The sequence below is a fragment of the Netta rufina genome (assembly GCF_964035555.1).
Source record: "Netta rufina genome assembly, chromosome: Z".
Lineage (NCBI taxonomy): Eukaryota > Metazoa > Chordata > Aves > Anseriformes > Anatidae > Netta > Netta rufina.
In genome coordinates, this window is record NC_140126.1 from 19,243,912 (window position 1) to 19,256,779 (window position 12,868).

The following is a 12,868-nucleotide window of genomic DNA, read 5'->3' on the forward strand; positions in this document are numbered from 1 at the left end:
TTTTGTGCATCTGCAATGGTTTAGGATTGTGTGTCAGGTTAGATGTTTGGTCAAAAAGGCTTCTTGATACAAATAGAATTAAGATCATAAGTACTTAAATTCCTTGAAAAAGTGTTTCTTATAATACAAAGATTATAGGACACCTATAGGTAAAATACATCTCTGGTCATTCCATGGTTCTTTTCTAATCTTTCTTTAAAACTACCTTTGGTCCTGAAAATATCACTGTGTTCCAGAAATGGAGCTTCATTACATTACAATTATTTAGTTTTGGTTTTTGAAGAGTGATAAGTGAATTCAGTCAGTAGCCACTGTCTTCTGTGTTGACCCCACTTTCAGCTACACCAAAATTCGCATAGCTAAAGCTATGTATTTGTTTTCAAGTGTACATGTATACACATATATGCACACAGAGTAGTAAACCAGAAGTGTCAGAAATCTTGCTATATATTTCAGTTTATGGTTCAATTCCTCCTGGCCACCTCCAGAGGAAGGACTTTAAGAAGTTTTTAAGGTTTTAAAAGAACATTAAGAAGTTTTTTTATTAAAAAAACTTCTGTTTTTTAACATTGAGCTGAATAACCTATTTCTCAGAAGGGTCTATGATACTGAAATAAGTTTTTAAACACCTGCATTAAGTGTGTGGTTTCGCTTGCTTTTTCTTGCCTTCCCCCACTCAATATCAGAGTACAACACCTGGTATAAGTCAAAAGTAAATTTAAGCCACTGGTATGACAAACAGGTTCCTGTCAAGAAAGACCTAAAAATCTGCTTCGACAGCACTAGACTTTCTGCTTAAATTGAATTTATGGAAAAGGAAGCATAGTGGCATAGAGAGCAGCCACAGAGTACAGTTCCCTTTTAGTGGTCTCATTCTTCAGATTCACTGGCCTCTCCAGGCACATGATGAAGCATTTTAGAAGCACACACAATTACAAACATTTAAAGGACAAATAGCTAATATGTGTTACCTGAAATAGCAGGTTATCGATGCTAATTTTATTCTAGTAGCATATGGATTTTTCTTGAAAAAAATACTGTATTCTTAATCCAAGTTGGAAAATCGCAGTATTAATGTTTATTTTGCATATGAGTTTATTTAAAAATTTAATGTTTATTTAAAATTATTTATATTAAAATTTTTCAGCCAAACTTAAAATAGCAAAGTTTCTTTAAAATAAAAAGACCTGTACTTGTACAGCTCTTTTGTTAGGGAAACATTATGAAAGCAAATGCAGTTGTGATACAATAGTAGATTTTGTTTGTTTTTTATGGTATAGTGATGATAGAGGTGAAAGGCTTGGGTGACAGAATCATTCAGTACTGATTTCTTACTGACATGGTGTATGCGTATTTTCTGTTTTCATGACCTGTTTTGTCAGCTTCTGACAAATAAAAATTTTGGCAGATATATTGATCACAATTTCATTCTCTGGCATATCTGGAGATAATCCTTATCTTAATTTTCATATAAATGTCTGCAGCATTTTTTTCCTTCTGTGCAAATAATTTGAAGCTATTCTGGGAGATCTGTTTTGAACCATGAATACTGTATTTTAATGTTTTAAGCCTTGCCACTTAAGCTGTATGTACAAGCCATGCATTTAACCAGCAAATTCTGTTGGAAACTTTGTTCAACCATGTTTATGAATGCCTTAGTGACTGGGGACCTGATCTCAGGTACATCACAAAGTATAATTTCTGTAATATTTGGTAATGATCAGTGAGAATTGTTAGTGGACTTTCTCTCATGTTGTTTCATGAACTGGCTGCTAAGATGCTATATGAAATGCTCTAGGAATAGAACAGTAATGCGATTAATATTGCAGAAGTGTATTTCTTTTATAAAGACCTCATCTGAAACACCAGAGAATCAGTCCACTGGTTTCTAAATGGATTAAGTTTTTACGTGTAGCAGTTTTATGTTCATCATTTTTATGTCTGTATTGGAGTCTAATAATTTCCCCTCCCTCTCGCTGTATTTTGCAGGCATACAGGAGTTTCCAGAAAATATAAAAAACTGCAAAGTCTTGACTGTTGTTGAAGCGAGTGTAAATCCAATTTCAAAGTAAGTTTGTAACTTTTATGATACTTAAGATTTTATGCAAACAGTGCTGACTCTCAAACATGCTCCATTCAAATTTTTGCTAACCAACCCTTGTAATTGGAGGCAAGGAACAGAGGGTACCTGAGGTATTTTCATTAGGCTCATTGTGTTGAGATAGAGTATTGCTGTGTTAGTCACGTATTTTGCCAAGTTAATGGGCTGTGTGAGGTATCCTGCATTATTTCATGTGGCTTTGTTAGCTTTTTTTTGGTCCATTACTTCTCTGTGAAGGTAGAGAAATGTGTTAAGAGTTTTGTTTCTTAATAACTAATTAATTTTACTCCAAATCCGCTACCATGGTTTTTCAAACAACCTGTGTGAATTGATTTACTTGTCACCTTCTATAGTAACAAAATTAACTTGACAAAGTAGCACTGCCACAGATAAAAACCTCATGTAAGGTAAGTCTGCTGCGGAGGAAAAAAGGCATTGCATGGGTTTTAATTTATCTTATCACCTCTAATGAATGCTTCTTCCACAGTAGCTGTCAGGAGTAGCTGTCAGGAGCTGTTTGTAGTTTTTACTGCCTATAGATATTGTCCTCAATACTTAAAAATAATTTTGAAACGAACCTTGTATTGAACAAGTATCTAGCGCAGTCCTGTAGAAATTCCTTTGCCATCTATTAATGCTGTTGGTATGTAGGATTTCAGTACTATACTGTTGTTTAAGAAAGTATAACTTAATGCCCTGAATATAATTGAAGGCACTGTGGTATTTTATTTCTTTGTAGGCTTCCAGATGGATTTTCCCAACTGTTAAACCTAACACAGCTGTACCTGAATGATGCTTTTCTTGAGTTTTTGCCAGCCAATTTTGGCAGGTAAGTTGAATTTGAAACTTAGTATCTACATTTAATTTTAAATTTATGCAGAGAAGTTTCTGCTTCTACTCGAAGTGTGAACTGGAGGAGAGGAGGAAGTGTACATTACCTATTCATTTATACCATTTTATTTAAAGAAAAAAATACCTTTATCACTGGTGCTTTATTTGGGGTTTAGGCAGGACAAATAATGCTTATGATAAGCAAAGAAACAAACATGTTTATGCAGTTGCTTCTTGTACAACGTAAATCCGATAATTACAGGTTAAGCAATTAATGGAATTTGTAATTCTACATGTCTGCTCTTGGTTGCACAGATTTCTTCATGCATATAATTTTTGAGTGTCATCTTATCAATATTTATAGTTTATTCAGGTACACTGACTAAGCAAAACTGTTCCATATAATAGCTTAAATGTGAGACACGTACCAAACCCCTATCACTTCAAAATGGAGTAAGTCTTGGGAACAGAAGTGAAAGGGTGATATTGCTAGAAGAAAGACTCCTAGATGAGAATTGTCTGTTCTGTCATCCTTACCATGCTGATCAGCAATTTCTGCTTTTTCTCTACTCTTCACTTTTTATGTTATCTTATGCTGTCTTTGTCACTCTGCTGCCCTATCTCACATCCAGCAAACCTCTCTTTCAGGAAATCTGGCTATTAGTTAACAAGGCATATTGCTGTGGATTTGCCTTAGACTATGTAGTTCTAGTTCAGGTCAGCACAGGCTGCAAAAGATTACAAAAGCCTCCAAATAGAGTGCTGCAGAAGTTTGGCAGATCAGGAGATGTGCAGTGAAAGATGAGCACAGGTGCAGTCCTTTAATGACCATTAGTGTTTTAGTCATCTGTGACGAGTTAGTGGCCTATTCTTCTCTGTCCGGTTATATGTCATTGCCTGATGAATGATTAAAAGCACCAGATACACTACACTCTCTGCTAACAGAAAAGCTGTTTATGATGCAGGAAAATATTAATTATCATGCTAGTTTCTAGTAAACTAAGTGTACATTTCAAAAGCCTTCATTAAGGTTAAAGAAGGAATTTCTGGAAGATGCTTTGTCTTTTTGTTGGCATTTTAATGATTGCCTATACATTTTTCTTCTTTTTTAATTGTTTAACTAAATGCAAGGTTTTCTTAGTAAAAAACAAAACAAAAAACAGGCAGTACAGATAAAATTGAAGACTTCAGGTTGACATAGTTGTTTTTGAAGCTAATCTTAAATATCTCTAAAAACTGCATTCACTATCATTTTACTTCATTACTGTCACTTCCTCTTTTGTAATGCTTAGTGTGCTGTAACTTGCTTAATTGTTAGGCAATTGGTGAAGTCATTCAAAATACTTTATATAAGTTTTCTTGCCTAGTACATTTATTCTGTATTGCACAGAATAAATATTATTCTATAGGAAAGTAAATTTTAGATTATATAAATTAGAAAATAATGAATCTGTTAAAATGTTAACTGTTGGATATTTGAAAAAAGAACTCTAGAACACATTAGAGATAAAATAAAACCCCAAGATTTCTTTCAAAAGAACTTTTCTGTTCTAACTGATTAATTATTTTGTAAAAGAGAGTTAAGGTTTTGCGGAAGAGAGGTTTTTGTTTTTAATTAAAGTTCTGTAAATTTAACAAAGCTTTTGCTGACAATCCCAACATTGTGACAAAATAAGTACGTATTAGATTTCTGCTCAGAACTATAAGAGCTTGAAGAAAGAGGATTGCTGTCTTGCTGACCTAGGACACAAATTTTCTTTCAGTTGGGGCGTTTCTGTTCCGTGTCCTGATGGCTTTTTTTTTTTGCTTTTAAAAGCTTTGTGATTTTTTGTCTTTTTTTTTTTTTTTCCACCATCTACTTCTCCTTGAGGTAGTCTTCTTAATCTAAGCCATGTTTTATAGAACTTGGACTCAAACTTAGACAAGTCTTTCTGTTTCTTCCTCCACGCTGTATTATGTAGATCATTTGTATGCAGAGGGATTTTCTCCCATTGTAGTGCTTCCTGCAGGAATAAATCTGTCTATCCAATAGAGCTCTTGATGTTTCTGTGAAGGTCAGGTGATCTTAAGAATTTCACAGTACTCTGTGATGTACTGTATCTCCTGAAAAATAGATGATGGACTGAAACTGTGTGGCCCATACAATGAGAGTGTTTGTACCTTGTTATGTCTGAACTTATCAAAATAAAAAATTAGAGGGTGCTAAGTTTTAATAGCCCTATTTCTCTATGTAACGTCTATTTCTATATATTTTCAGCTCATTAAGCAGAAACTAATTTCATAGGCCTCTGTTTCTAACATCATCAGTGTTAAAGGCATGTGTTGTATGGTTGTGCAGCTGTACCACATACTATGTAAAGTGTTTCTTCTCTCTGTAATAAAAGAACTGTAAACTTCATTGTTTCTGAAAAGTACAGTAAAATTAAAAAAATAAAATTCTGAAAAAATTGTATAGTCTGAAAATGTAGAGTAAAAATAGCTAGATTTCAGATGTTTGTGAGTATGCAGTAACTGTTCATATTACTGTTTCTTGGTTGTTTGTTTTTTTTTTTTTTCTGTGCATATGGAAGGGAAATACTGTTTTAATGCTTGCTGAGACAAACTAAACGCTATTTTAACACTTGCTGAGTGTTGTCAGTTATTTACATCCAGAACAAGCCTTCACCTTCTTCCAGTTCTGTGCCTCAATTGTTTTGTGTATGTTCTTAAAGCTTCTACTTCTCACTACATAAGAACACATGAAAGCATGAAGCATAGTAATTGAGTTTTGTTTCCTGCTCTTTCTGGTAACTACTGGCAATAATACCTTTTAAAAATAGTAACTCTAGATTTTTCTGTTCATGTGCCAGGGTCTCTGTTCCACCAGCTTAGTTTTAAAATGTGGTTTCCCATATCAGTTTCCCTCTGACTGCTCATACTCTTTTGTTCTACAGTTCAATTGCTATCAGCTCTCAGGAGTGTTTTTTCCCCCATTCTCTCACCTGCATTTTTTTGTGGTGTTCCCATATCCCTCTTTCAATCTGATAGACTAAACAAAATCCATTTTCTCTCTGGTATGACAGGTTTTTCTTTGTGCCTTTATTAATAGATCTTGGAACTAGTTTCAGTTTGAATTTCTTTTTTTTTTTTTAATGGTGGAGAATGACAGCATCTGTAACTATATTTAGGATCCAAATTGAGTTCTCTTCATGGCTTATACAATGTCGTGATTATCTTCTTGTTTCTCTTTGAAATGTCAGTGGTTACACTGTAGTGTTCCACTAGCCCTTTTTGCAGCTGCTGAGTGTTGCTTCCCACATGATCAACTGATGCATTGGACAGCTCAGTTAAAAATGACTGATGACTCGACAAGGAAATAATAAGTACATGATTTGCTACTGTGGCATCCTCTCCCCCTTCCATTCTTTCTGTCCTTAGCGTTATATACTGTTCTTTTCTCTTCAGTGTTTTATTACTATATTGTACCATGACTGTTTAGCCTAATCAAAATTTTCCTGTCTTTTTCTGTTAGAAAACATTGAACAGGATAGTCTCAAAATTGATCTTTGAATACCTCTCAGAAATCTTCAGCCTGATGGTTAGGAAAGAAAACTGTAATGCAAATTACTTCTGGTATATTCATGAATCTTTTATTGCATTTACCTCCATTTCATTCTCTGCTTCAAAATCTGTGCTCAAACTTTGCATATTATTGAGGTCAAGGTTATCCAGTCTTTTTCTCCTCCTTTATGAGCACTAGATACTTGCTGTCCTTTGGTGATGTTGCAGTTGTCTAGCCTGTTAGGCTTATTAAAAATCACCAGACTTGTGATCAAGTGTGCTAGTTCCTCTGGAATTTTGAGGTAATAGTGTTTTTTCCTCCACTCCCAAATCGTAATTTGAATACGTGAATATTGGCCTTGGTCCCAGAGTTAGCCTTTATACCAATGTGCAGAAGTCTGAAAACTGCTTACGTGTACTGAAGAAAACTATGCATGTTGTATCTAAATACACCATATATATTCACATCCAGATATACAAATATATAAGCAGAGTATTCTGAACTTGAAGCTCATTGGATGATAATGTTTGAACAGCTTTAAAAGAGAGACATTATTTATTGTTGGGTGTTTAAGATAAGCCATGTGGTGTATCTTCAGCATTGTTTTAAAAACACTGAGAATGTTGTCTGCGGTGGGGTGTTGCTTCCAGAGACTTTTTACTGTGATTTTGCTGTGAAATTACTTCTGCTCATGTTTCTAAAGAACCTGCAGCAGTAGATGCTTTGAGAAGTTTCTACTGTAGGCTAGCGCTTTACATTAATGTACAATGATCAAACTGGGGACTTGATACAGTTACACCTAAGCAAGTTTGCAAACTTAAGTAAAATGCAACCCATTATGGGATGCAAATATATCAGTCCTCTTGTCTGTTATAGTTAAGATTCATAAAGAGTATTTCTGCATTAGTGAAACTGTGAAGGAGGTTAAAAATCAGGATCTTCTCTATGAAATGTACAAACATTATACTGTCCGTCCAAGGAATGACTGCTGTTGAACAGCAAATTACTAAGTGTATCTGTTGTATATTTATTTTACATTTTTACAGATTGTATAGTTAAATCAGATTTAGGAAGAATGTCTTACCATGGGCAGGGTATTCACATAGAAGTTTTCTCAAGATAAACTATTTTTGTAATGTAGCTGAAGTTGTTTGCATAGAAATATTGCAGCAGTAATTTTGTTGAGACCATTACTCCAGGTATACTTGAATAATACTCCCCTATACCTTTGTGTTTAGGTGCTGTATAAGTATTTAATGTGTATGGGATTTTATAGTCGAGAGATGAAATATTTTCTTACAAGTACAACAAATCTTAGTGATAGAATGGCAGAGGAAATGTATATTCTGCCATTGTGACTTATTTTTCTTGTAATATGGGTGAACTAGTCTGTATTTCTTTTCCAAATTAAATCTCCATTTTTTTCAATTCCATTGCAGGAATTCAAATGCTTAGCATGGGTGTGTACACCAGCAATTTAAAGAGCAGCTAGGCTAAGTATTTGATGTGTATGATTACATTAAACTTGAATTAACCCTCCCAGTCATAATGGAAGAGATGGCAACTGCTTCAGGCCAATATTTCTCACTAATTACTGCAAGAAAATTACTAGTTTAGACACAGCCTGTATCTCCCAGCCAGGAGAGGCTGAAAATGTTTGTCCAGTAGCCCTTGCTCTACACGTAAGAAATAAGGTATTTTGGATCTTACGGTTAGCAGAAGAGAGAGTAGAACATGAAACAGGGTTACAAACCTGTGGACCTTTCTGTCACTGACGACAGTCTTTTAATTTCATAAATTGGCGTATGAAAACTAATACAGTGGGTTCTGGCTAAAGTCAACAAAATGTGGGTGTACATATATATATAGCTTAGCATATGAATGCTTCTACTGCTTTCAACTGAGAAATTTGACTGCATACATGTGTTCTGAAGAAAAGCTAAAACCTGACTAGCTGTTTCCCTGTCATCAAAGCAAAACACCAACTGGAGCCTAATGCAATGTTTGATTGTGGAAACCTTCCCAAAATAAAGTGTTTTGGAGTTGATTGTGCTACTTTATTTTTAGTTCAGTGTTTAGAAACAGACTTGTTGTGAATCAGTAAGAATCTGAACACAGATACTTGAGGTGTGGGATTCATCAGAAAGGTGGTAGTGGGAAATGATTTCTTACTAGTGATTGAAGAATTGTTGTCTTATTGGGTGGATTGTCCTTGTTCTTCTGTATTCTTGAAGTGTTTGCCTTTTCAGGGGCTGGCCCTAATCAGTGCTGATAATGGGCATGATCTAATACCAAAGCAGGCCCAGAGCAACATTTGTGCTGTTGATGTGATAACTTTGTCCTTAGGACTACAAAGAGCAACACCTGCAGTCTCCAAAGAGAAAGGATTATTATTTCTTCTTTCTAAAGAAGATTGTTCATTCTCTTTGTCATACTTGGAGAATTATCAATACTCAAGATATAATAGACCTCGTGCTGTTGCATCTGTCCAAGTCTGCAAAGATTTGTGGAAGGAGGAGTTTTACAGTGGGTAACAAACATTTAAAGGTTTGGGAAACAGAAGTTATAAGACAATGTGATTAAAATGCAGGGAATGAAAATCTGTAGAACTTGTTTTGAGCTTTGCAATGTTTTGCTATGAGGAAAAGCTCCCAGTTCCTGGGCATGTATTGACACAAAGGACAAGTGTGGTATCTTCTCAGTATGAAAAAAGAATTACCTTAATAATAAAATTGAGCAGCTGCTAGGTAAGACTCTTACCTGGTTGCACAAAAGGCAAGGAATTGAGAAAGCTGCAGCAGAATAAAATGGCAAATGATTATGGGAAAATGCTTCCTGTATGTCCAGTGTACCCTTGAGCAAAATTTAGGTGCTATGCAAGCCACAAGATGCCACAGAAGTATCTTCTAGGGAAGGCTATTAATCGCTTGAAGTGTGTAACTTGCTGTTTTGTTCTTGGGTTCAGAAATCCAAACTCAAAATGACCATTCAAATATGAGGGTTTCACCAGTGATGAAGCTGGTGACAGGGCTAGAAAACAGGAGTTGAAAGGAACAACTTAGGCAACTGGAGTTGCATGCTTTGGAGAACAGAAAGGTGAGGGCAGACCTTATTGCTTTCCACAACTACCTGGAAAGATGTTGCGGTGTCAGTCTTCAGGTCTCTTTTCCCAGGTGACAAGTGATAGGACTCAAGGAAATGGTCTCAAGTTGTGTCAGGGAGGTTTACGTTGGATATCAGGAAGAATTTCTTCATAGAATTGGTGGCCAGGCATTGGAAGGCATCACTGCCCAAGGAAGTGGTGGAGTCCCGATCCCCATCCCTGGAGCATTTATGCAGTCTGTCTCTAAGAGACATGGTGGGTCCAGCTGTTAGCTGCTCTTTGACTATCTTGAAAGTCTTTCCAACCTAGATGATTCTTAGGTGAAGAAATCTTTTCCAATTATCTTCTAGATGGACAGCAGCAATGTTACTATGAACTGGATTTCAAGTCCTTCAGGTCAGGCAAAGCAAAGAGCTGAGTGGCTTCAAGAAATTTTTGAGCAAGTTTAAGAAACATCCTCTACTTGCTTTGTTTCTTTAGTAGTTTTGTTTTCACATTTTTTGTTTTACCTCATGTTAAGATGAAAGACAGCTCCTTCCAGAATACTCCTTTGAAAACAACCTATTTTGTTGTACTATTTTAGAATACGGAAAACACCTTTTTTTTTTTTTTTTTTTTTTTTTTTAAGTAGTATGCCAAAATCATGTCTCCCATGCTTTATAAGTCTGAATGCCTGCACAGTTCCCCATAGACGTGTTTGAACTGGGTTTGAATGCCATTTTGGTATAGGTTTTGTTGTGCAGCCACAGTAGTATTAACACAGGTGGGGACAGCATTCAAAATTAGCAGTGAATCTTGGGGGGAGGAGATTTATTTCTTTTGTGTGTGTTACCCACTGTAAGGTATCCTTTCAGCATCCTTACAAGGTTGTTGTTTCTCTGGGAAGCTGTGGGGGAGGAAGTTCCCCTCCAGCAGTAGCTAACAGCTGGCAGCTATTGCTTGTGATGCTGTGCTAGTAGGCTGAGCTGTGCTCTATTTCAAGGTGACTGTTATATTCTTAGATTATTCATAGGCATGGCAGATTGCTGCTTTCAGATGCATCCAAAAAAGAGAGACTGTTTTGAGGAAAAACAGATATTGTTTTCAGGCATTCTATTTTTACTTCATATATAGTTATCACTGCTTAATAAGAATTAAGGTTTTCATCTGTGTCCTTACAACGTACTCAGTTCAGCACAGCACCTTCAGGAAAGACTGGTCTGTCTGTTCACTGAGCTCCTTTTTCAGTCGTGGAGCTTACTGCCCTATTTTGTGTAGTATGAGGCCTGTTGATGGGTCACGTGTAGAATTCTTGTCTTTACAACCCTGTATATATTTAAACCAAATTCAATTTCTGCATTTCACTTAATAAAGAGTCTTGTCTCTTCTGAACTAATGCAAAAAAAAAAAAAAATCTGCTGGGGATGCTCCATTGCTTGAATGTCAAGACCGCTTTGAACTTAACCTGGGCCAAGCAGTTGAGTTTGGAATTTAGAGGTTATTTATCTTGCACTAAGGATTTACTCAGAGAAAGGTCAAAAAAAAAAAAAAAAGTGCCCTCTAATAGATTAAGAATTTGACTAAAAAGAGAATATGGAATGAAATCACGTATGAATGTAAAGGTTGTTTTTACCATGCAGAAAACCACAGGTATTCCACTAAAAAGTCCTTTCATATGAAATATTCTGATAAATTTCCTGTATTAGAAATTCATCGTCGTAACTTGTACAGACCTTTCTTATTTCATGGGTACCTCTGTGTGTGAGGATGGCAATGACTCCTAATGATTCCAATTAAATGCTTTAAAATCTGTAAGTTGAGGGAAAATGACTGTGTTCCAGCAGGTACAGGAAAGAAGGAAAGATCCCATTTCTTTGCTGCTTTTCAAAAACAAACCTTAAGGAGTAAATTTGACAAGCAGATTTCTGCATGAAACATTTGCATTCTTACAAGAAAACATTTCAAACTTGTAGATCTCTTTTGAAATGTAAATTTTGCAATATAAATAAGTTCTGAGATTGCTTTTGTCATAAAATACAGTATATTGTGATAATTTGTTATGCTTTCTGTTACAGATTAACTAAACTACAGATATTGGAACTTAGAGAAAACCAGTTAAAAATATTGCCAAAGTAAGTATGTATGAATCTTATATAAAGTATTTTGGAGGTTTTTTTCTATAGTTATACTAATAGAGTAATGCATATTGAAAAGTAGATTGCAACTTATAATTTGTAGCTAAGTAACCAAAGTAACTTCTCAAGAAAATTTCTCTTCATGCTGCCGAAATTAGATATCCTTGCAGAATGATTGGTTTTCCTATAGAGGTTTGCACGAATTTTTCTTGGTACCCCTTTCTGTACTTGAAGTTTTCTGTCCCTGTCCAGCTCTGTGGATTTCTGACCCCCCTCTGGATCTTTAAGACAGGATGTGGGCAATTGAGGAAGATCGCTCTAAGGTGTCTGAAGGTTTTTTGCACACATCAATCTACCAGTGCACACATGCCTGACTGGGTAGATCTCAGATGGCTGAGCACCTGAAACTAGACATTGGTAGTTAATATCATTATCTCTAAATCAAGTGATGAGTTTGAGATGCTCATTCTGAATGACTGAGGAAGTGTAATTCACATGATGTGAACTTTTTTTTTTTTTCATTTAAAGCAGTTCATTGCTGAAGAACATAACTTGTTACTTTATTGCACCGTCTGCTATTCAGGTTCTACAATGCATTTGGCTTGTTTAATGTAATGGAAGCATGTATCTCAGCCATATTTTCTTTAATTGTAAAATAGTTGTGGAAATCACTATGGCACTTGTTCTAACATTTACAAGAATTGTACCTGTCATTTAAAATCTAGCATCTTTCTCCTTGCAAACTCTCATTTTGTCAGACCCGCCCATGCTGGCAGTGTTGCAGTTCCTGTTGTTTCAGTTAGCAAATGCTCTGTCTTTTTTCTGACTTGGACCCAGCAGGTCTAAGTAGGTTAGTGGAAGTACAAAAGGTCAGTAAAGTGAGAAACAGATTCCAGAGATGGGCTTTGAAGAGCCAGTTGTGGAGTCCTGAGCAGGTTGAGGTATGCAATTAAAAAGTCCTCTGGCAGCAGAAACTGGTAAAGTGTACTTGTTTCAAATGGTACAATTGTTTCAGATGTTTTGGTTGAGAAGGTGCTAACAATTGAATACTCTCATTCTGTTCGGCTTATATGCTAGTAGAAATTTGCATGCTGTAGGCTGAAATGTGAATTGCCAACCCTTCAAGTACACAGCCAGTTGACAGCCTAGTGACTAAAGTATATGCTTAAGATGTGAGC

The 12,868-nt window shown here is 35.7% G+C and overlaps 1 protein-coding gene across 5 annotated transcripts in view; it reads left to right on the forward strand.

Annotated features, from left to right (window-relative positions):
* Window positions 1–12,868, forward strand: part of ERBIN (erbb2 interacting protein) — a 122,332-nt gene that overhangs the window by 67,751 nt on the left and 41,713 nt on the right. For all 5 annotated transcript variants that reach the window (XM_084304882.1, XM_084304881.1, XM_084304880.1 and 2 more), the window contains 3 exons: window positions 1,990–2,068; window positions 2,841–2,930; window positions 11,631–11,687. In XM_084304882.1, the coding sequence (XP_084161008.1) occupies window positions 1,990–2,068; window positions 2,841–2,930; window positions 11,631–11,687 (226 nt within the window). The remainder of the gene's footprint in view (window positions 1–1,989; window positions 2,069–2,840; window positions 2,931–11,630; window positions 11,688–12,868) is intronic.